The sequence below is a fragment of the Pongo abelii genome, chromosome 20 (assembly GCF_028885655.2).
Source record: "Pongo abelii isolate AG06213 chromosome 20, NHGRI_mPonAbe1-v2.0_pri, whole genome shotgun sequence".
In the NCBI taxonomy this organism is placed as follows: domain Eukaryota; kingdom Metazoa; phylum Chordata; class Mammalia; order Primates; family Hominidae; genus Pongo; species Pongo abelii.
In genome coordinates, this window is record NC_072005.2 from 38,068,883 (window position 1) to 38,088,551 (window position 19,669).

The 19,669-nt window shown below is 42.4% G+C and overlaps 1 protein-coding gene across 5 annotated transcripts in view; it reads left to right on the forward strand.

Moving 5' to 3' along the window:
* TDRD12 (tudor domain containing 12) overlaps window positions 1-19,669 on the forward strand; it is a 120,576-nt gene that overhangs the window by 53,791 nt on the left and 47,116 nt on the right. For all 5 annotated transcript variants that reach the window (XM_054538838.2, XM_054538840.2, XM_054538839.2 and 2 more), the window contains 3 exons: window positions 7,701-7,798; window positions 8,405-8,481; window positions 12,108-12,188. In XM_054538838.2, coding sequence (XP_054394813.2) covers window positions 7,701-7,798; window positions 8,405-8,481; window positions 12,108-12,188 — 256 coding nt within the window. The remainder of the gene's footprint in view (window positions 1-7,700; window positions 7,799-8,404; window positions 8,482-12,107; window positions 12,189-19,669) is intronic.

Below are 19,669 nucleotides of genomic sequence, written 5' to 3' on the forward strand. Positions count from 1 at the left end.
ATTTACAAGAAAAAAACAAACAACCCCTTCAACAAGTGGGCAAAGGATATGAACAGACACTTCTCAAAAGAAGACATTTATGCAGCCAAAAGACACATGAAAAAATGCTCATCATCACTGGCCATCAGAGAAATGCAAATCAAAACCACAATGAGATACCATCTCACACCAGTTAGAATGGCGATCATTAAAAAGTCAGGAAACAACAGGTGCTGGAGAGGATGTGGAGAAATAGGAACACTTTTACACTGTTGGTGGGACTGTAAACTTGTTCAACCATTGTGGAAGTCAGTGTGGCGATTCCCCAGGGATCTAGAACTAGAACTACCATTTGACCCAGCCATCCCATTACTGGGTATATACCCAAAGGATTATAAATCATGCTGCTATAAAGACACATGCACACCTATGTTTATTGCAGCACTATTCACAATAGCAAAGACTTGGAACCAAGCCAAATGTCCAACAATGATAGACTGGATTAAGAAAATGTGGCACATATACACCATGGAATACTATGCAGCCATAAAAAACGATGAGTTCATGTCCTTTGTAGAGACATGGATGAAGCTGGAAATCATCATTCTCAGCAAACTATTGCAAGGACAAAAAACCAAACACCACATGTTCTCACTCATAGGTGGGAATTGAACAATGGGAACACTTGGACACAGGAAGGAGAACATCACACACCGAGGCCTGTTGTGGGGTGAGGGTCGGGGAGAGGGATAGCATTAGGAGATATACCTAATGTTAAATGACAAGTTAATGGGTGCAGCACACAAACATGGCACATGTATACATACGTAACAGACCTGCACATTGTGCACATGTACCCTAAAACTTAAAATATAATTTAAAAAAAGAAACAACAGAGCAGCTGAAAAAAAAAAAAAGAATTTTTATGTACTCATGATGAATTGATTCCTCAGTCATTGTTAAATGGCTCTCTTTATCCCAGATAGTATTCTTTGCTCTGAAATCTACCTTAATATTAATATAGCTTATCTAGATTTATTTTGATTAATATTAGCATAGTATATCTTTTTATCTCCTTTTAGTTTTAACCTATTTGTGCCTTTATATTTGAAGGGGAGTTCTTGTAGGGAGCATATAGTTGTGTCCAGTCTGTCAATCTCTGTCTTTTAATTGGAGTATTTAAATCATTTCTATTTAGTGCAATTTATTTAAAATTTTTTGTCATTTAAAATTTTTGTGGGCACATAGTAGGTATATATATTTATGGGGTACATGAGATATTTTGATACAGGTATGCAATGTGAAATAAGCACATCATGGAGAATGGGATATTCATTCTCTGAAGCTTTATCTTTTGCATTACAAACAATCCAGTTACATCTTTAAGTTATTTAAGACTTACAGTCACCCTGCTGTGCTATCACATAGTAGGTCTTATTCTTTCTAATTTAATGTAAAGTATTGATGTTGTTGGCTCTTAATCTAGCATCTTGCTGTTAGTTTTCTGTTTGTCTCATCTGGTTTTTGTTCCCTTTACCCTATTTTTTTGCTTTCTTTTGGATTAAGCACCTTTTATGTTCCATTTTAATTCCTTTGTTAGCTTATTAGCTCTAATTGCTTTTTTGAGACAGAGTCTCGCTCTGTCGTTCAGGCTGGAGTGCGGTGGTGCAATCTTGGCTCACTGCACCCTCTGCCTCCTGGGTTCTAGTGATTCTCCTGCCTTAGCCTTCCGAGTAGCTGGGACTACAAGCATGCACCACCACGCCCGGCTAGTTTTTGTATTTTTAGTAGAGACGGGGTTTCACTATGTTGGCCTGGCTGGTCTCGAACTCCTGACCTTAAGTGATCCTCTGGCCTCAGCCTCCCAAAGTGCTGGGATTACAGGCACAAGCCACCATGACTGGTCAGCTATAATTTTTTGTTTTGTATGTTTAGTAGTTGCTTTAGGGTTTAGAGTAAACATCTTTACTTCTCATAGTCTACCTTCAAGCAGTATTAGGCACTTCATGGATAGCATGAGGAACTTAACAGCAGTCTCCTTCCATTTCCCCCCTCCTGGCCTTTGTGCAGTTGTTGCCATGCATTTTATTTATTTATTTATTTATTTATTTATTTATTTTTGAGACAGAGTTTTGTTCTTATTGCCCAGGCTGTAGTGCAGTGGCGCCATCTCAGCTCACTGCAGCCTCCACCTCCTGGGTTCAAGCGATTCTCCTGCCTCAGCCTCCTGAGTAGCTGGGATTACAGGTGTGCACCACTACGCCCGGCTAATTTTTTGTATTTTTAGTAGAGATGGGGTTTCACCATGTTGGTCAGGCTGGTCTGGAACTCCTGACCTCAGATGATCCACCTGGCTTGGCCTCCCAAAGTACTGGGATTACAGGCATGAGCCACTGCACGCAGACTGTTGTCATGCATTTTAATTCTACATATATTAGAAACCCCACAGTGATTCATCATTTTTTATTAAGTAGTCAATTCTTTTTTTGAAAGAAGAAAGAAGTTGAATTTTCTAATATGTCATAAGCGTGCAGGCAGGTCATCAGAGTCTGTGCTCTTTCTGTCTTGTTGGCCTTGCCATCCTGAAGGTTTTGCCGCCATCCTCCTATTCCAAAATGATTTATCACTGTATCTCCCTTCCAGCTAGCTGGGGGGCAGAGGGAAGAGGTGAAGGGGGTACAACTCAGAGGTTGCACACGGTGCTTTCTCTCTCATTTCTTTGGCCAGAATGTTCCTGTGCAGCCATGCTTAGTTGGAGATGAAGGTCTGGGAGAGGTTGTCCTTCTTTTGGATTGCCAGGCTCCCACTAAAAATCAGGGGTTCTGTTACCTCAGAATTAGAAAACGGCAACCATGGGCCAAATCTGGTCTGCCACCTATTTTTGTACAACCTGTAAGCTAAAAATGATTTTTCCATTTTTAAATAGTTGAAAAAATCAAAAGAGAATATTTTGTGACACATTAAAATTATATGAAATTGAAATCTCAGTAGTTACAAATAAAGTTTTACTGAACATAGCCGGACTCATTTGCTTACATATTGTATACAGCTGCTTTTGCACTGTCAGAGCTGAGTTGAGTGGTCATGCCCCAGGCCACCTGTCCCACAAAGCCTGCAGTATTTACCAGCTGGCGCTTTGCAGGAGTTTGCTGACCCTGATCTGGAGCAAGGACCGAATGATATTCCAGGATAACTAACAGACCCTGCCACACTCCCCAGCACAGAGACTACAGATTTTGTGTGTCTCTTTAAATTTTAATTCTCTTTTAAAGAAATTTTTAAGTTAAGAATATATGTTTTTATATTTCCCTTCATATTTATCATTTCTGGTGGTCTTTATTCTTTTTTTTTTTTTTCTTTTCAGAGACAGGGTGTTGCACTGTTGCCCAAGCTGGAGTGCAGTGGTGTGATCATGACTCACTGAAGCCTCAGATACCTCAGCCTCCTGAGTTGCAGGGACTAGGCTCACACCACCATGCCTGGCTAATTTTCAAATTTCATTTAGAGACAGGTTTTCATTATGTTGGTCAAGCTGGTCTCAAACTCCTGACCTCAGGTAATCTGCCCGCCTCGGCCTTCCAGAGTGCTGGGATTCCAGGCGTGAGCCACTGCACACTGAGGCCTTTCTTTGGCTTACTTTGCTTGGATGGAGCACATCCATACCCTAAGGGCAGGGTATGTGGGAGCTGTTTCTCAGCTCTTGAGCCCTGTTACTCTCATTGCCATGACAGAGGTGGCCTTCTGGATTGCAGATCACTTTCCTCGTTGCTTATGATGCTGCACATGTTTTCATGTTCCTTTTCGCAATTTGTCTGTTCTCCTTTGTGAAATTCCTGTTTACATGTTTTCTTATAATAAGCTTTGAGAGTTTTTATTTTTTATGGAGACAGAGTCTCCCTGTGCTGGCCAGGCTGGTCTCAAACTCCTGGCCTCAAGTAGTCCTCCTGCCTCAGCCTCCCGAAGTGCTGGGATTATAGGTGCAAGCCACTGTGCCTGGCTAAGTTTTTAAAATATATTCTGGAGATGTCATTTGTATTATAGATAAATTTCCTTCTAGTCTGTGGCTTTTCATTTTCTTAATGGTATTTTTCAGAGGAGAAGTTTTTGATTTTTGGTAAAGTCTAGCTAATCCTTTTTCTTTTAGGATTTTATGTCCTATTTAAGAAATCTTTGCTTTCTCTGTATTTTCTGCTTTTGGCTTTTACATTTAATTCTAGGATCCATCTCAAGTTAGTGATGTGAGGTAAGGGTCAGGATTTGGTTTTGTTTTTTCCATGTGGGCATCCAGTTGTTCCACTGCATATTGTTTTGTATTTGTGGAGCTGCATCTTCAAGGTAGATTCCTGGAAGAAGGGTTTCTGGTCAAAGAATGGTTTTATCTCTGTTGCCAGGTGCTGTGGGTCCTATATAATCTGGGAGTCTCATGGGAATCTAGGAGACTGCCTGTTTGCCCATAGCCTCACCAGCAGAGAGTTTCAAGTTTTTGGATCTTTTTCAGTTTGCAGTGAGAAATAGTATCTTAGATGAGTTTGCATTTGCATTTCTCTTATTATGAGTGCCACTTATGATTCTTTAAGAAGTCACATACATTTATTGTGATTTTTTTTTTTTTAAGACAGAATTTTGCTCTCATTGCCCAGGCTAGAGTGCAGTGGCATGATCTCAGCTCACCACAACCTCCGCCTCCTGGATTCAAGTGATTCTCCTGCCTCAGCCTCCCGAGTAGCTGGGATTACAGGCATGCGCCACCACACCTGGCTAATTTTGTATTTTTAGTAGAGACGGGGTTTGTCCGTGTTGGTCAGGCTGGTCTCAAACTCCCGACCTCAGGTGATCCACCTGCCTCAGCCTCCCAAAGTGTTGGGATTACAGGCATGAGCCACTGTGCCCAGTCTTGTTGTGATTTAATATATTTTTGGATGTCTTTTCATCATCTCATTTTGTGGGTGTGTGTTCGTTTTTTTTTTTTTTTAAAGACAGAGTCTCGCTGTGTCACCCAGGCTGGAGTGCAGTGGCTCACTGCAGGCAGTGAGATCATGGCCGACTGCAGCCTCTGCCTCCCAGCTTTAAGCAATTCTCCCACCTCAGCCTCCCGAGTAGCTGGGATTAAAGGCACGCGCCACCATGCCCAGCTAATTTTTGTATTTTTAGTAGAGACAGGGTTTCACCATGTTGGCTGGGCTGGTCTTGAACTCCTGACCTCAAGTGATCCACCTGCCTTGGGCTCCCGAAGTGTTGGGATTACAGGCGTGAACCACCACGCCTGGCCTCTTTTTGTGTTTTCTATTGACCATAATTTTCCTTTCTATTTTCTTTATTATTTTCTGCCTTCTCTTGAATTGACCATTTTCCCCCTCTTCCTTTTTACTCTTATATATATTGTATTTCATTTCTCTGAGCCTTAAATTTTATATATACTTATACTTTCTAATGAAGTTTCAAGGTAATCATTGTCTGTCCTCACATCAAGAACATCACATTTTCTTTCCTAAACTCTTTTCATTTCTGTTCTGTTTTCTAAAATTTTAATTTAACTTGTTGTTTTGTAAATACATTTTGCACTCAGTTTTTCTTTTAAGTTCTTTGGAGTGGAATTGCGTGGGTTCGAATCCCAGATCTGTTCTTTATTAGCTGAAATAAACATGGGTAAGTTATTTCACCTTTCTGTGCTTGCTTTTCCTAATCTGAAAAGGGGGAAATAATTGTGCCCATAAAGAAATCACATGGAATTCAATAAAAGTACATGGTACCTATCACATAGAATTGAATCAGTTAATTCATATAAAGCATTTAGAATAGTTCTTGATATAAGTACTAAGTAGATGTTGATTATATAATTAATATTATTGTACTACTGGTTTATTTTTCTCATTCCCCAAATATATACTTTGTAGTTCTTTAAGTAGGGGGGTGTCTTTGTACACGTTGCTGTAAAGGAATACCTGCGACTGAGTAATTTAGCAAGAAAAGAGGTTTATTTGGCTTACAGTTGTGCAAACTGTATAAGAAGCATAGAGCTGGCATCTGCTTATGGTGAGGCCTCAGGAAGCTTCCAATCATAGCAGAAGGGGAACAGGAGCTGCATGTCACCTGGCAAGAGAGGAAAAGAGAAAGGGGAGAGGGAGTGCTAGGCTATTTATTTATTTATATTTTTTGAGATGGAGTCACACTCTGTCACCCAGGCTGGAGTGCAGTGGCGCAGTCTCAGTTCACTGCAACCTCCACTTCCCAGGTTCAAGTGATTCTCCTGCCTCAGCCTCCCAAGTAGCTGGGACTACAAGTGTGTATCACCACGCCTGGATAACTTTCATATCCAGGATTTCACCATGTTCAGCAGGCTGATCTTGAACTCCTGACCTCAAGTGATCCACCTACCTCAGCCTCCCAAAGTGCTGGGTTTACAGGCATGCTGTTGCACTTGGCCTGTTTGGTTTCATAAATACTATTACTTCTTTTATTTCTTGGATATTTTAATTCAGTTTATTTGAAAGTCCTTTTCAGACAGATGTTTTATCTTCATATCGTCAGATGTGGATATTTCTCTCCCAATCTCCTTTTTTTTTTTTTTTTAACTCTTTATGATGGCATTGGACTACTTTGTGGACTTAGTGATTTTTGTTTGAGAGCTTATCTTGTATGAACATTTCTCTCTTGGCGAATTTTAACTACCACCTCCACTCCTGGTTCCAGAGTTTATCTTTTTGGCTAAAAGGTTGTACACTGATAATGTAATTCCAAACCAGAAGACCACATGACATGCAGACTTGGGTTCCAAATTGCTTTAAAGAAGGGTTAGGGCATTTTATAATATTTCACATTTCTAGTGTTACTGCTTATTTCAGTGACTTACTTAATAGGTGAAAGGCGTATCTTGTCATTTCAATTTGTGTTCCTTTTATTAATAGTAGGACACTTTTCTAGAATTGCCTCTGTATTTCCCTCATAAAAGACTGCCGGGTAAAACAACAGCCATTTTATAATGCTCATGGGTTCTGTGGTCAGGAATTCGGAACGGGCATGGCAGAAGGGTTTGCCTTTGTTCCACACTGTCCAGGGCCTCAGACAGGGAGAGGTGAGGGCTGGCGGTAACTAAGTGGGGGCCAGTGATCTGAGGACTCAGGCACGTTCTGGCAGTTGATGCTGGCTTTTGGCTGGGACCTCAGCTGGGACTGTCGTCCAAAATGCCCTGGCAGCCTTTCCATGTGGCTGCTTCCCCACAACGTCATGGCTGGGCTTCAAATGTGAGCGTCCAAGACCGCAGATCGTGAGTATGTGGCCTTTTGGTAACGTCGCTTTAGAAGTCACGCAGCACCACTTCTGTGTTGGTTATGAGCCCACCCAGGTTCACAGGAAAGGATCATAGAGCCCACCTCTTGGCAGGAGGCAGAGTCGCGTTATAAGAAGAGTCTGTGTGTTGGGAGATGTTGCCATGGTCTTCTGAGGGAAATGTCATCTGACAAGTTGGGAAAATACTATTGTGTTCCATTATTAGCTGGTATGGGAATTTTTAGAACATTTTAATTGTTTTTACAATAAAGATTGAGACAAGATTTTAAAATTTAATCCCCTCAAGTAAGGTTTACTACAAATTCATATTCCATAAAAATTTAACATATTAAGATTTTATAATAGTATTTGCTTTTATTGTATTCCTTTTTATCCTATTTTCTATTAATATCACTTTTTGGTGTAGCTTTCTTATTACCATTTTTATTTTGCAGACAAAGCTGTAAAATGTAATATGGATTCATTGAGAGATTCACCTAAAAACAAATCTGAAAAGAAGCACCATTGCATCTCTTTAAAAGATACAAATAAGGTTGTATTTTAAAAATGTTCTTTAAATACAAAGTTCATATAGTGTTAATTTTCAAATTTTCTCTTTTGAAATCTATCTGAAACCAAAAATATGTTTTCTATTAAAAAATCGTTGGCCATGATAGTTTTCTTCATGAGAAAATATAGTTTGCTTGTTTGCTTATTTTGAAAGGAGAAAGTAGCTCCAGCTTCCTCATCTCAAGCTCTTGTTCTCGGCCTAGTTTCCTTTCTACAAAATTGGATATTGATCCTCCTTTTAACGAAGGTGTGAAAATCTGGGATTCCAGGGCATTGTCCTAGTTGAAGTGCAAGTCTAATCTGCTCTCCGTCCCTTTGACAAGACAGGTTGAAAGTAATTGCAGGACATTTTAAATACTGATGATCTGGAATGCCAGCTGCCTGCCATTTGGATGTTTAGTGTAGTGGTTATAGCGCTGGCATAATCACCCAACTTTCCAGTTTTTTATCTCTCCATCTCTGTGTGTGCATGAAAGCTGTCTGGGATGGTTGTTCATGAGAATAACTGACATGGAATTTTGGTTCCAAAAGAATGTATATTATGTTGCTAGCATACACATTCTTTCTGAAAAAAATTTTTCTTTTACAGCGTGTTGAATCCTCAGCTTACTGGCCAGCAAAAAGAGGCATAACCATATATGCTGATCCAGATGTACCAGAAGCAAGGTATGATTTGAAAATTCAAACTGGGTGTGGTGGCGCCTGCCTGTAGTCCCAGCTATTGGGGAGGCTGAGCTGGGGGGATCGCTTAAGCCCAGGAGGTCGAGGCTTCAGTGAGCTATGATCATACCACTGTACTCCAGCCTGGGTGACAGAGTGAGACTCTATCTCTAAAATAATAATAATAATAATTCAGTGTAATTGACAAGAGACTTAAGAGTGATATTGTCTTATACAGTGTTCTATAAGATTGATGATGGCAAAATAGTCCATTTTCAAAGAGTGGCCCAGGAAATTTTGGTTAAACATATTAACTTAAAGGAAAAATGTGACACCTGGTTGACAGCAAAGTTGACTGAAAACTGGTAGTGGCCCTAGAGTCTGTCTCCTCTTTGCCTTGTTGGACAGAGTTGTCTCTGTAAGGCAGTCTGAAGATTGGCACGGAGTGGTCCTGATGAGAGGGATGGCCTCAAGTGGCCAGATGGCAGCACAGGGTGGGTGGTTACCCAGGGCGGAAAGAGAAGAATGGTTTCGTGAGTATCAGAGGCTGGGTCTGTACTTTGTCCTCTTCAAGATACATGTCAGTGATGTTAACAAAATTGCAGAAAGGATGTAATGTTGTACCACTTCTTGAATGGTCTAAGAACTCAAGTAGACTTTCACACTTCCCCTCGTGTCATGGACTTTATGCTGTGGTTGTCATATGTTGTACTTTTACAAACATCATAAATGCTAGACTCTATCTCACTTTTATTTAAATAGTCAATTATATTCTAGAGAGAGTTAACTAACAAAAATACCTTCTCTCTTTACCTATGTGGTTGCATTGGTGTTCTTTACTTTTTGTAGCTCCATATTTCCATCTGGCATTATTTTCCTTCCACCTAAGGGCTTCCTTTAATATTTCTTGCATTGCAGGTCTGCTGCTGATGAACTCTTTCAGCTTTTTTTTTTTTTTTAAAGTATTCATTTTAGGTTCATTTTGAAAAGGATACCTTTGCTAGGTGTAGAATTCTAGGTCGACAGCACTTTATTTAAAGATGTTGCCCCACTGTCTTCTCTCTTGCATTGTCCCCAGCACCGCCTCTGCTGTCACCGGTGCCTTTGTTCCTCTGCTGTTTCCTCTGACTGCTTTTCAGATTTTCTTTTGATTACTGGTTTTAGCAATTTAATTATGATATACTGGCCAGGCATGGTGGCTCACGCCTGTATTCCTAGCACTTTGGGAGGCCAAGGTGGGCAGATCATCCAAGGTCAGGAGTTCAAGACCAGCCTGGCCAACATGGTGAAGCCCCATCTCTACTAAAAATACAAAAGTTAGCTGGGCATGGTGGCGGGTGCCTGTAATCCCAGCTACTCGGGAGGCAGAGGCATGATAATTGCTTGAACCCGGGAGGCGGGGTTTGCAGTGAGCTGAGATCACACCACTGCACTCCAGCCTGGGCAACAGAGCAAGACTCCGTCTCAAAAAAAAAAAAAAAAAATCATGATATACCTTGCTGTCGTTGCTACCATATTTCTTATGCTTGGGGTTCATTAATGTTCTTCGTTTGTAGCTTTCTTACATCAAATAGTCATTATGTCTACAAATATTTTTTCTGCACCAATCTCTTTTTCCTCTCCTTTTAGAGACTCTGATGAAAAAAATGTCAGATATTTTGATATTGTCCAAAAAGTCCCTGAGGCTCTGTTCATTTTTTCAGCCTTTCAATCTTGCTATTCTGCAGATTAATGATTCTACTGATCTGTCTGTACATTCATTATCTTCTGTCATCCACATTCTGCTACTGAGCCCATCCTGTGAGTATTCTATTTATTATATCTATATTTTTTTGAGACAGGGTCTTGCTCTGTTACCCAGGCGCTCAAGTGCAGTGGAGCAATCATAACTCACTATAGCCTTAAACTCCTGGGCTTAAGCGATCCTCTGGCCCCAGCCTCCCAAGTGGCTAGGACTACAGGCATACACCACCACAGCTGGCTAACATTTTAATTTTTTGTAGAGATGGGAGTCTCGCTATGTTGCCCTGGCTGGTCTCCAATTCCTGAGACCAAGTGAGCCTCCCGCCTCGGGTTACCAAAATATTAGGATTACGGGCGTGAGCCACTGTGCCAAGCCTATATTTCTTATTTCTAAAATTTTCCTTGTTTTTTTTTCCAAAAATGTATATTTCTTTGCTGAGAACTTGTGTGTTTCCACTTGGGAGTGCTGGCCTTTTCTTCTTGTGGAGTGAGTGTCCGATGATTGCCACCCTGAGCCACCAGAGGTTGGCGCCTGCTGATTGTCGTTTCCCTTGGCAGTCGATCTGGTTTTCCTGGGCCCATGTGTGCTGAGTAACTTTGGACTCACTCTGGATATTTTGAATGTTATGTTGTGAGATTCTGGTTTCTGTTAACATTCTCTAGAGAGTGTTGGTTGGTGTCGTTTGTCTTAGCAGGAGGTCGGTACCTCCATGAGGTCTGGCCTTCATGTTCTGCCTTGCGATCTATGGGTGGCGGTGGCCGTGTGAGCTCAGGATCTGGGCCCTCGATGCTGCCTGGGGCCTGTTCTGCATCTGCTTAGCTTGGGGCGAGTTGGGGCTTGTGTTGGGTCATGAACCAGCTCTCTTTCTTTTCAGAATTTCCCTCACAGTTACCAATTTCTAGGGCCTCCTTCCCCGTGTTCCTCTGGCCAGATAGTTTCTCTTGGAGACATTGGTGTGCAGTAATGTGAAATTGGGATACCTTGAGAATAAAACAAGTAAGGGAGAAAAAAGATGGAGATTTTCCTCACACAGTCTTTGGACCACAGCTCCCATCTCCCAGTTCCTCTGGCTTCAGGTGCAGGTTTTCTCTGAGGGTTTAAGGTCACCGCACTGCTGTTGCTGTTGCTGGGTGCAGCCCCAAGATCAGAGCTGGCCTTGGGGCCCAGTGAGGAAAGAAAAGAAAAACAATGGGGATTCCCCACACTTTCTGGTTTAAAGTGCGCCTCTTCCTGCTTCTCTGGCTTGAAAGAAGTAGTCTCTCCTGGAGATTCTGGCGTCTGTACCTGCCACAAAGTCATCTTGAGGTCAACACAGAGACACAGAGAGAAAAAAGATAAGAAAGTCCTGGTGATTCTGTTTTTCAAGTGTTTGACTTCTCTCCCCTGCTGTTGGGGCCTCATCCAGAATCTCTAGTTGTGATCAGCAGGAGAGAGGCTGTGGCAGGCCTACTCCATCCTGTCCAGCACCAGCACCAGAAGTGTCAGAAGTGACTTTTATACTTTTAGGACTAAGCTCCAGTTCTCACAGAAATGTGCTTATGTAGATAAACCAATTCCTCAGTGGTGCTTCTTAAATTTTTAATCCAGAAAATAAAGATATTTTCAGGATTGGGGTAAAGGGGTTCACAATTTTTCATTTTTTTAAGAGACAAGATCTTGCTCTTGTTGCCCAGGCTGGAGTGCAGTGGCGCAATCACAGCTCACTGCAGTGTCCAACTCTTGAGCTTAAGCGATCCTCCCACTTTAGCCTCCCGAGTTGCTGGGACTATAGGCGCACACCACCATGCCTGGCATTTTTAATTTTTTTATTTTTGTCGAGATGGGGACTCGCTATGTTGCCCAGGCTGCTGTTCACAAATTTTAATGAATTTTTTTTTCTCATTTCTAGTGCTTTAAGTCAGAAGTCAAATGAGAAACCTCTTAGATTGGCTGAGAAGAAAGAATATAATGAGAAGAATAGCTGTGTGAAGTAAGAATTTTTTCCTTGGCCTGAACTGTGTATTGAAATAATTATAATAAAATTATAAACAAGAGAAATCTACACATTTTATTATTAATTTCAAACCTGCATTCCCATCAAAAAATAAATGTGCAGTATATCTCCTGTAGGGTTTGAGGTTAATTTTTGCTTTTCCATCCACTTGGGCACATTTTTCTGTTTAAAGCTTTGTTCCAGTGTAAGTAGTCATTTTCTACCTCGCCTTCTGAATTCTCTTGGTGAAGTGAACAGTGTCACAAATTGAATTAGATACAGTTGATCTTTTGGGGCTGTTGATGTTCTTTGGGTTGGTCTTTGCTTTCTTTCCAGTTCTCTGAGGCAACACTGCTAGAGAAACTGAGCAGTTTGCCTTGATTTTATACTTGTGTAATCTATAAAATATTTACATACCAATTTTCGTTTTGAGACAAGGTCTTCCTCTGTCATTTAGGCTGGAGTGCAGTGGTGCAGTCACAGCTCACTGCAGCTTCGACCTCCTGGGTTCAAGCGATCCTCCCACCTCAGCCTCCCAAGTAGCTGGGACCATAGGCATGTACCACCATAACTGATTTACATATATATATATATATATATATATTTTTTTTTTTTTTTTGTAGGACGAGGGTCTCGCTATGTTACCCAGGCTGGTCTCAAAGTCCTGGCCTGAAATGATTCTCCTACCTCTGCCTTTCAGAGTGCTGGGATTGCAGGCATGACCACAGCTCCCAGCCTCATGCCATTTTTATACTTTTTACCATATTGGCCTCAACAGTTTTACATTCCAATTAACTGTAGCTGCCCTGGAGCTCCCAGAGTGACAAAGTGTGAGACAGGTCAGAGGTGGGGAGGTCCTGCTGTTTCCACTGGTTGGCCTTGGGGGTTGGAGCCAGGGTGTGGACTCTGCAGCCATGTGGGCTTCCCAGCTTCCCAGAGGTCATGCTGATGGCCTGCCAGGGCTTCTTACCCCACAGGACACCACCCAGTATTTCAAGGGTGAGGCTTTGAAAGCTTCCAGGAGCCCACAGAGTTGGGGATGGCTGTTGATGCACCTAACTGACACCCCGCTTCCAGGGCAACCTCAGCCCTAATACCCAAAGGTTTTGCTGTCACAGTGGTTATTTTCCTTGGAACAGAAGGCCTTGCATTAGCCATGCAGCTTATTTCTTTCTTTTATTATTTTAAATTATAACCTGGCAAATTAACCCTGGAATATTCTTTTTTCATTATTTATTTATTTATTATTATTTTTTTTTAACTGGAGACGGAATCTTGCTCTGTCACCCAGGCTAGAGTGCAATGACGTGATCTTGGCTCACTGCAACCTCCACCTCCTGGGTTCAAGCAATTCTGCTGCCTCAGCCTCCTGAGTAGCTGGAATTACAGGCACGTGCCACCATATCCAGCTAATTTTTGTATTTTTAGTAGAGATGGGGTTTTGCCATGTTGGCCAGGCTGGTCTCGAACTCATGACCTCAGGTGATCTGCCCGCCTTGGCTTCCCAAAGTGCTAGGATTACAGGAGTGAGCCACTGTGCCCGGATGACCCTGGAATATTCTATTCCCTTTTATTTTCGTATTAAAAAGTTCTGTCTTGTCTCCTGTTCTGTTAAAATGCCCTTTACTTAGAACCCACTGATTAAACAACATCAGTTATCCTGTCAGTCTCCTGTGGGTTTCAGGGAACTTTGAGGTAGTTCAAGATTAAACATCAAAGAAGGCTTTGAGTTCGTTAGGGACACGGGGATGACCTGGTGATCCTGGGACCCTCCCCCTTGACTGAGCAGAGGTCCTGCATTGGCTGCATTGCGTCCAAAGCCTGGGGAACCCTGTGCCGTCATTTCTGGCGAGATAGCGAAGGCAGCCTGGAGGAGAGACACCCTTTCCTTAAGGATGGCCAGTCAGGGACCCGCATTGCCACATCCCCAAACCTCACTTGGGACTATGATAACGACTGTCACGATGTGGGCAGAGGGGCACAGGGAACTTGGCTCATTGCCAGGGGCCAGGTGTCCCACTAGCCTCCTCTGTGTGACACCTGTGGTTTTCTTTTCCTGTCTTTTTGTCTTGCTGATGGAGTTGCTCAAGCCTGAGTATCAGTAAGCAGTTGTGTTTCTTTGTCCTTGGGCCTGTTCCTTCATATAACTCATTTGGAAACCCCCAAGTTACAGTACATTCTGGAAGAGGTCACCCCAGATGCAGTCTGCCCCATTCCAGGATCACATACCACCAGGATCCCCTTGGGAATCCTGGATACTTGGGTAGCAGAGGAAGTGGCGGGGCCCACACCCAGGTTTAAGCGCTCTCCTAGTGAAATTCTCTCTTAATCTTTGGGTGTTCAAGAGAAACTACTCTGTTCTGCTAAGGGCTTCTGGAGGTGGCAAGGCAGCCTGGATTGGGCTGAGATCGTGTTTCTAAGCTGGTGCCAGCTTCCGCCCAGCCCGTGAAAATATGCTAGGTGGTGGGTGAGTCTCAACTCTGTGTGTTGACTCTCGCAGCATTATTTTCAGGAGGATTTTGGACTTTGACAGTGCAGCCATATGTGCTGCGGGGAGTACTTTCATAACTGGTTAAGACGTCCTGAGCTTAGGAGGGTGGAGTGGTGCCTGCTTGCCACTCACGTCATCTCTGATATTTAATGTACCCTGGAGCTCTCTCTGCAGTTCTTTGTCTTTCCATCTTCTGTGTCCCTCGTGCCTACGGTGATATTCATTCTTTATTCTTCTGTTGTCTTCCTTTAAACATTTTAACATCAGCCTGCTTTGTACTGCCCACTGATTGAAGATGGAAAATTCTCCGAATATGTCCATTCTTTTTTTCTTTTTCTTTTTTTTTTTAATTTTTTTGAGACAGAGTCTCGCTCTGTAGCCCAGGCTTGAGTACAGTGGTACAATCTCGGCTCACTGCAACCTCCGCCTCTCGGGCTCAAGCGATTCTCCTGCTTCAGCCTCCCGAGTAGCTGGGATTACAGGTGCACGCCACCATGCCCAGCTAACTTTTTTGTATTTTTAGTAGAGACGGGGTTTCGCCATGATGGCCAGGCTGGTCTCAAACTCCTGACCTCAGGTGATCTGCCTGCCATTAGCTTCCCAAAGTGCTGGGATTACAGGCATGAGCCACTGCACCTGGCCTGAATATGCACATTCTTTGTGATACCATTTCAATATCAGAGTCTGAACAGCAGTGCATGTCGAAGCCTGGACTGAAATGCCCCTCACACAGGCTGCTGAGTCCAGGGTTGGACACTGTCCTTCCAGACCCGAGCCCTCTGCCAAAGAACACAGTGAGTGGTGAGGACGCGGCTCTGTTGTACAACCCTTCCTCCTCCCTCTTGAAATCACACCCACACTTCTGTTCTTCCCATGACCCCACTCTCCCTGCGTCATGATTGCGGTGAGATGAGTGTGCATTGTCCCTGGGCTGTGAGCAGGTGAGTGCTGCGGAGCTCTGCAGTCACACAGCACGGCTGCTTCTCTGTTCTCATGTAGCCTTTTGGTTTACCTGAAGTTAGTAATTATCTTGTTTTTTTCTTTCCTTGGGTTTTTTTTTTTTTTAATGGGGTCTCACTGTGTTGCCTAGGCTGGTCTCAAACTTCTGACCTCAAGCAATCCTCCTGCCTCAACCTCCCGAGTAGCTGGGACTACTGTGTGCCACCATGCCTGGCTCACTTCCCTAAGTTTTTAAGCTATCTTTTTTTTTTTTTTTTTTATGAGATAGAGTCTCGCTCTGTTGCCCAGCCTGGAGTGCTGTGGCACGATCTCGGCTCACTGCAAGCTCCACCTCCCGGGTTCACGCCATTCTCCTGCCTCAGCCTCCCAAGTAGCTGGGACTACAGGCGCCCACCATCACGCCCGGCTAATTTTTTTGTATTTTTAGTAGAGACAGGGTTTCACCATGTTAGCCAGGATGGTCTCGATCTCCTGACCTCAAGATCCACCTGCCTCGGCCTCCCAAGTGCTGGGATTACAGGCGTGAGCCACCGTGCTTGGCCGTTTTTAATCTATCTTAAAGATTCATCCCCAGAATTCTCCTGTGTTGTCTAAACTCAGGTTCTCAGTTGTGTGTCTTCGGACATCCCTCCAGAGCCTTTCTGGTCTGTGCCTGATACGTCCCATGTTCATTGTCACCAACATCCTGAGATTCTCTGCATCTTTCTTGAATTGAGTCTCCTCTTTTCCAGATCATCCATCTTTTTCTTACTTGGTTTACTCTCTTGTTTTGGTGGAGAGCATCCTTTAGTAGCTTTCTAGAAAGGGAGACACAAAACATAAATTTTTTAGAGACTTTGCATAAATGCTTTTAGACTGTCTTCACACTTGATCAATAGTTTGGGTATAAATTTTGAAGACATTTCTACTTCTAGTTTCTAGTGTAGAGACGTCCACTCTATTCTGATTTCTTATTCTTTATATATGACTCCTTTCCTTTTCTCTCTCTCTCTCTGGAAGCTTATAGGATCTTCCTTTGTTGCCAGTGTTTGAAAGTTTCCTGATGTTGTGCCTTGGCGTGGTTCTCTTATTATGCTTGTCATTCAGTGGACCCTTCCAATGTGTAGCCTCATGTCCCTTACCCCTGGGAAATTCTCTTGACTTTTTCATTGTTCTCTTGTGCTCCGTGTTCTCTGTCTTCTTTTAAGAACCTCTGTGACTCGTATGTTGAACCTCCTGAATTGGTTGAGTAATTTTATAAAATATATTTTTCTTCTTCCTTTTTTTTTAAATTATACTTTAAGTTCTGGGTTACAATGTGCAGAACGTGCAGTTTTGTTACATAGGTATACATGTGCCATGGTGGTTTGCTGCACCCATCAACCCATCACCTACATTAGGTATTTCTCCTATTGTTATCCCTCCCCTAGCCCCCCACCCCCCACAGGCCCCAGCGTGTGATGTTCCCCTCCCTGTGTCCATGTGTTCTCATTGTTCACCTCCCACTTAGGAGTGAGAACATGTGGTGGTTGGTTTTCTGATCTTGTGATAGTTTGCTGAGAATGATGGTTTCCAGCTTCATCCCTGTCCCTGCAAAGGACATGAACTCATCCTTTTTATGGCTGCATAGTATTCCATGGCATATATGTGCCACATTTTCTTAATCCAGTCTATCACTGATGGACATTTGGGTTGGTTCCAAGTCTTTACTATTGTGAATAGTGCCACAGTAAACATACATGTGCATGTGTCTTTATTGTAGAATGATTTATAATCCTTTGGGTATATGCCCAGTAATGGGTTTGCTGGGTCAAATGGTATTTCTGGTTCTAGATCCTTGAGGAATCACCACACTGTCTTCCATGATGGTTGAACTAATTTACATTCCCACCAACAGCGTAAAAGCATTCCTGTTCTTCCACATCCTCTCCAGCGTCTCTTGTTTCCTGACTTTTTAATGATCGCCATTCTAACTGGCATGAGATGGTATCCCATTGTGATTTTGATCTGCATTTCTGTAATGACCAGTGATGATGAGCATTTTTTCATATGTCTGTTGGCTACATAAATGCCTTCTTTTGAGAAGTGTCTGTTCATATCCTTTGCCCACTTTTTGATGGGGTTGTTTGCTTTTTTCCTGTAAATTTGTTTAAGTTCTTTGTAGATTTTGGATATTAGCCCTTTGTCAGATGAATAGATTGCAAAAATGTTCTACCATTCTGTAGGCTGCCTGTTTGTTATGATGATAGTTTCTTTTGCTGTGCAGAAGCTCTTTAGTTTAATTAGATTCCATTTGTCAATTTTGACTTTTGTTGCCATTGCTTTTGGTGTTTTAGACGTGAAGTCTTTGCCCATGCCTGTGTCCTGAATGGTATTGCCCAGGTTTTCTTCTAGGATTTTTATGGTCCTAGGTCTTTGTTTAAGTCTTTGATCCATCTTGAGTTTATTTTTGTATAAGGTGTAAGGAAGGGGTCCAGTTTCAGTTTTCTGCATATGGCTAGCCAGTTTTCCCAACACCATTTATTAAATAGGGAATCTTTTCCCCATTGCTTGTGTGTGTCAGGTTTGTCAAAGATCAGATGGCGGTAGATGTGTGGCGTTATTTCTGAGGCCTGTGTTCTGTTCCATTGGTGTGTATATCTGTTTTGGTACCAGTGCCATGCTGTTTTGGTTACTGTAGCCTTGTAGTAAAGTTTGAAGTCAGGTAGCGTGATGCCTCCAGCTTTGTTCTTCTTCCCCAAGATTGTCTTGGCTATGTGGGCTCATTTTTGGTTCCATATGAAGTTTAAAGTAGTTTTTTCCAATTCTGTGAAGAAAGTCAGTGGTAGCTTGATGGGGATAGCTTTGACTCTATAAATTACTTTGGGCAGTAAGACCATTTTCACGATATTGATTCTTCCTATCCGTGAGCATGGAATGTTTTTCCATTTGTTTGTGTCCTCTCTTATTTTCTTGAGCAGTGGTTTGTAGTTCTCCTTGAAGAGGTCCTTCACATCCCTTGTAAGTTGTATTCCTAGGTATTTTATTCTCTTAGTAGCAATTGTGAATGGGAGTTCACTCATGATTGGGCTCTCTGTTTGTCTGTTATTGGTGTATAGGAATGCTTGTGATTTTTACACATTGATTTTGTATCCTGAGACTTTGCTGAAGTTGCTTATCAGCTTAAGGAGATTTTGGGCTGAGATGATGGGGTTTTCTAAATATACAATCATGTCATCTGCAAACAGGGACAATTTGACTTTCCTCTTTTCCTATTTGAATACCCTTTATTGCTTTCTCTTGCCTGATTGCCCTGGCCAGGTACTGCCCTTTCTCTTGCCTGATTGCCCTGCCTTTCCAATACTATGTCAAATAGGAGTGGTGAGAGAGGGCATCCTTGTCTTGTGCCAGTTTTCAAAGGGAATTCTTCCAGTTTTTGCCCATTCAGTATGATATTGGCTGTGGGTTTGTCATAAATAGCTCTTATTATGTTGAGATATGTTCCATCGATACCTAGTTTATTGAGAGTTTTTAGCATGAAAGACTGTTGAATTTTGTCGAAGGCCTTTTCTGCATCTATTGAGATAATCCTGTGGTTTTTGTTGTTGGTTCTGTTTATGTGATGGATTACATTTATTGATGTGCATATGTTGAACCAGCCTTTCATCCCAGGGATGAAGCTGACTTGATCATGGTGGATAAGCTTTTTGATGTGCTGCTGGATTCGGTTTGCCAGTATTTTATTGAGGATTTTTGCATTGATGTTCATCAGGGATATTGGCCTAAAATTCTCTTTTTTGTTGTGACTCTGCCAGGCTTTGGTGTCAGGATGATACTGGCCCCATAAAATGAGTTAGGAAGGATTCCCTCTTTTTCTGTTGATTGGAATAGTTTCAGAAGGAATGGTACCAGCTCCTCTTTCTACCTCTGGTAGAATTCAGCTGTGAATCTGTCTGTTTCTGGACTTTTTTTGGTTGGCAGGCTATTACTGCCTCAATTTCAGAACCTGTTACTGGTCTATTCAGAGATTCGACTTCTTCCTGGTTTAGTCTTGGGAGGGTGTATGTGT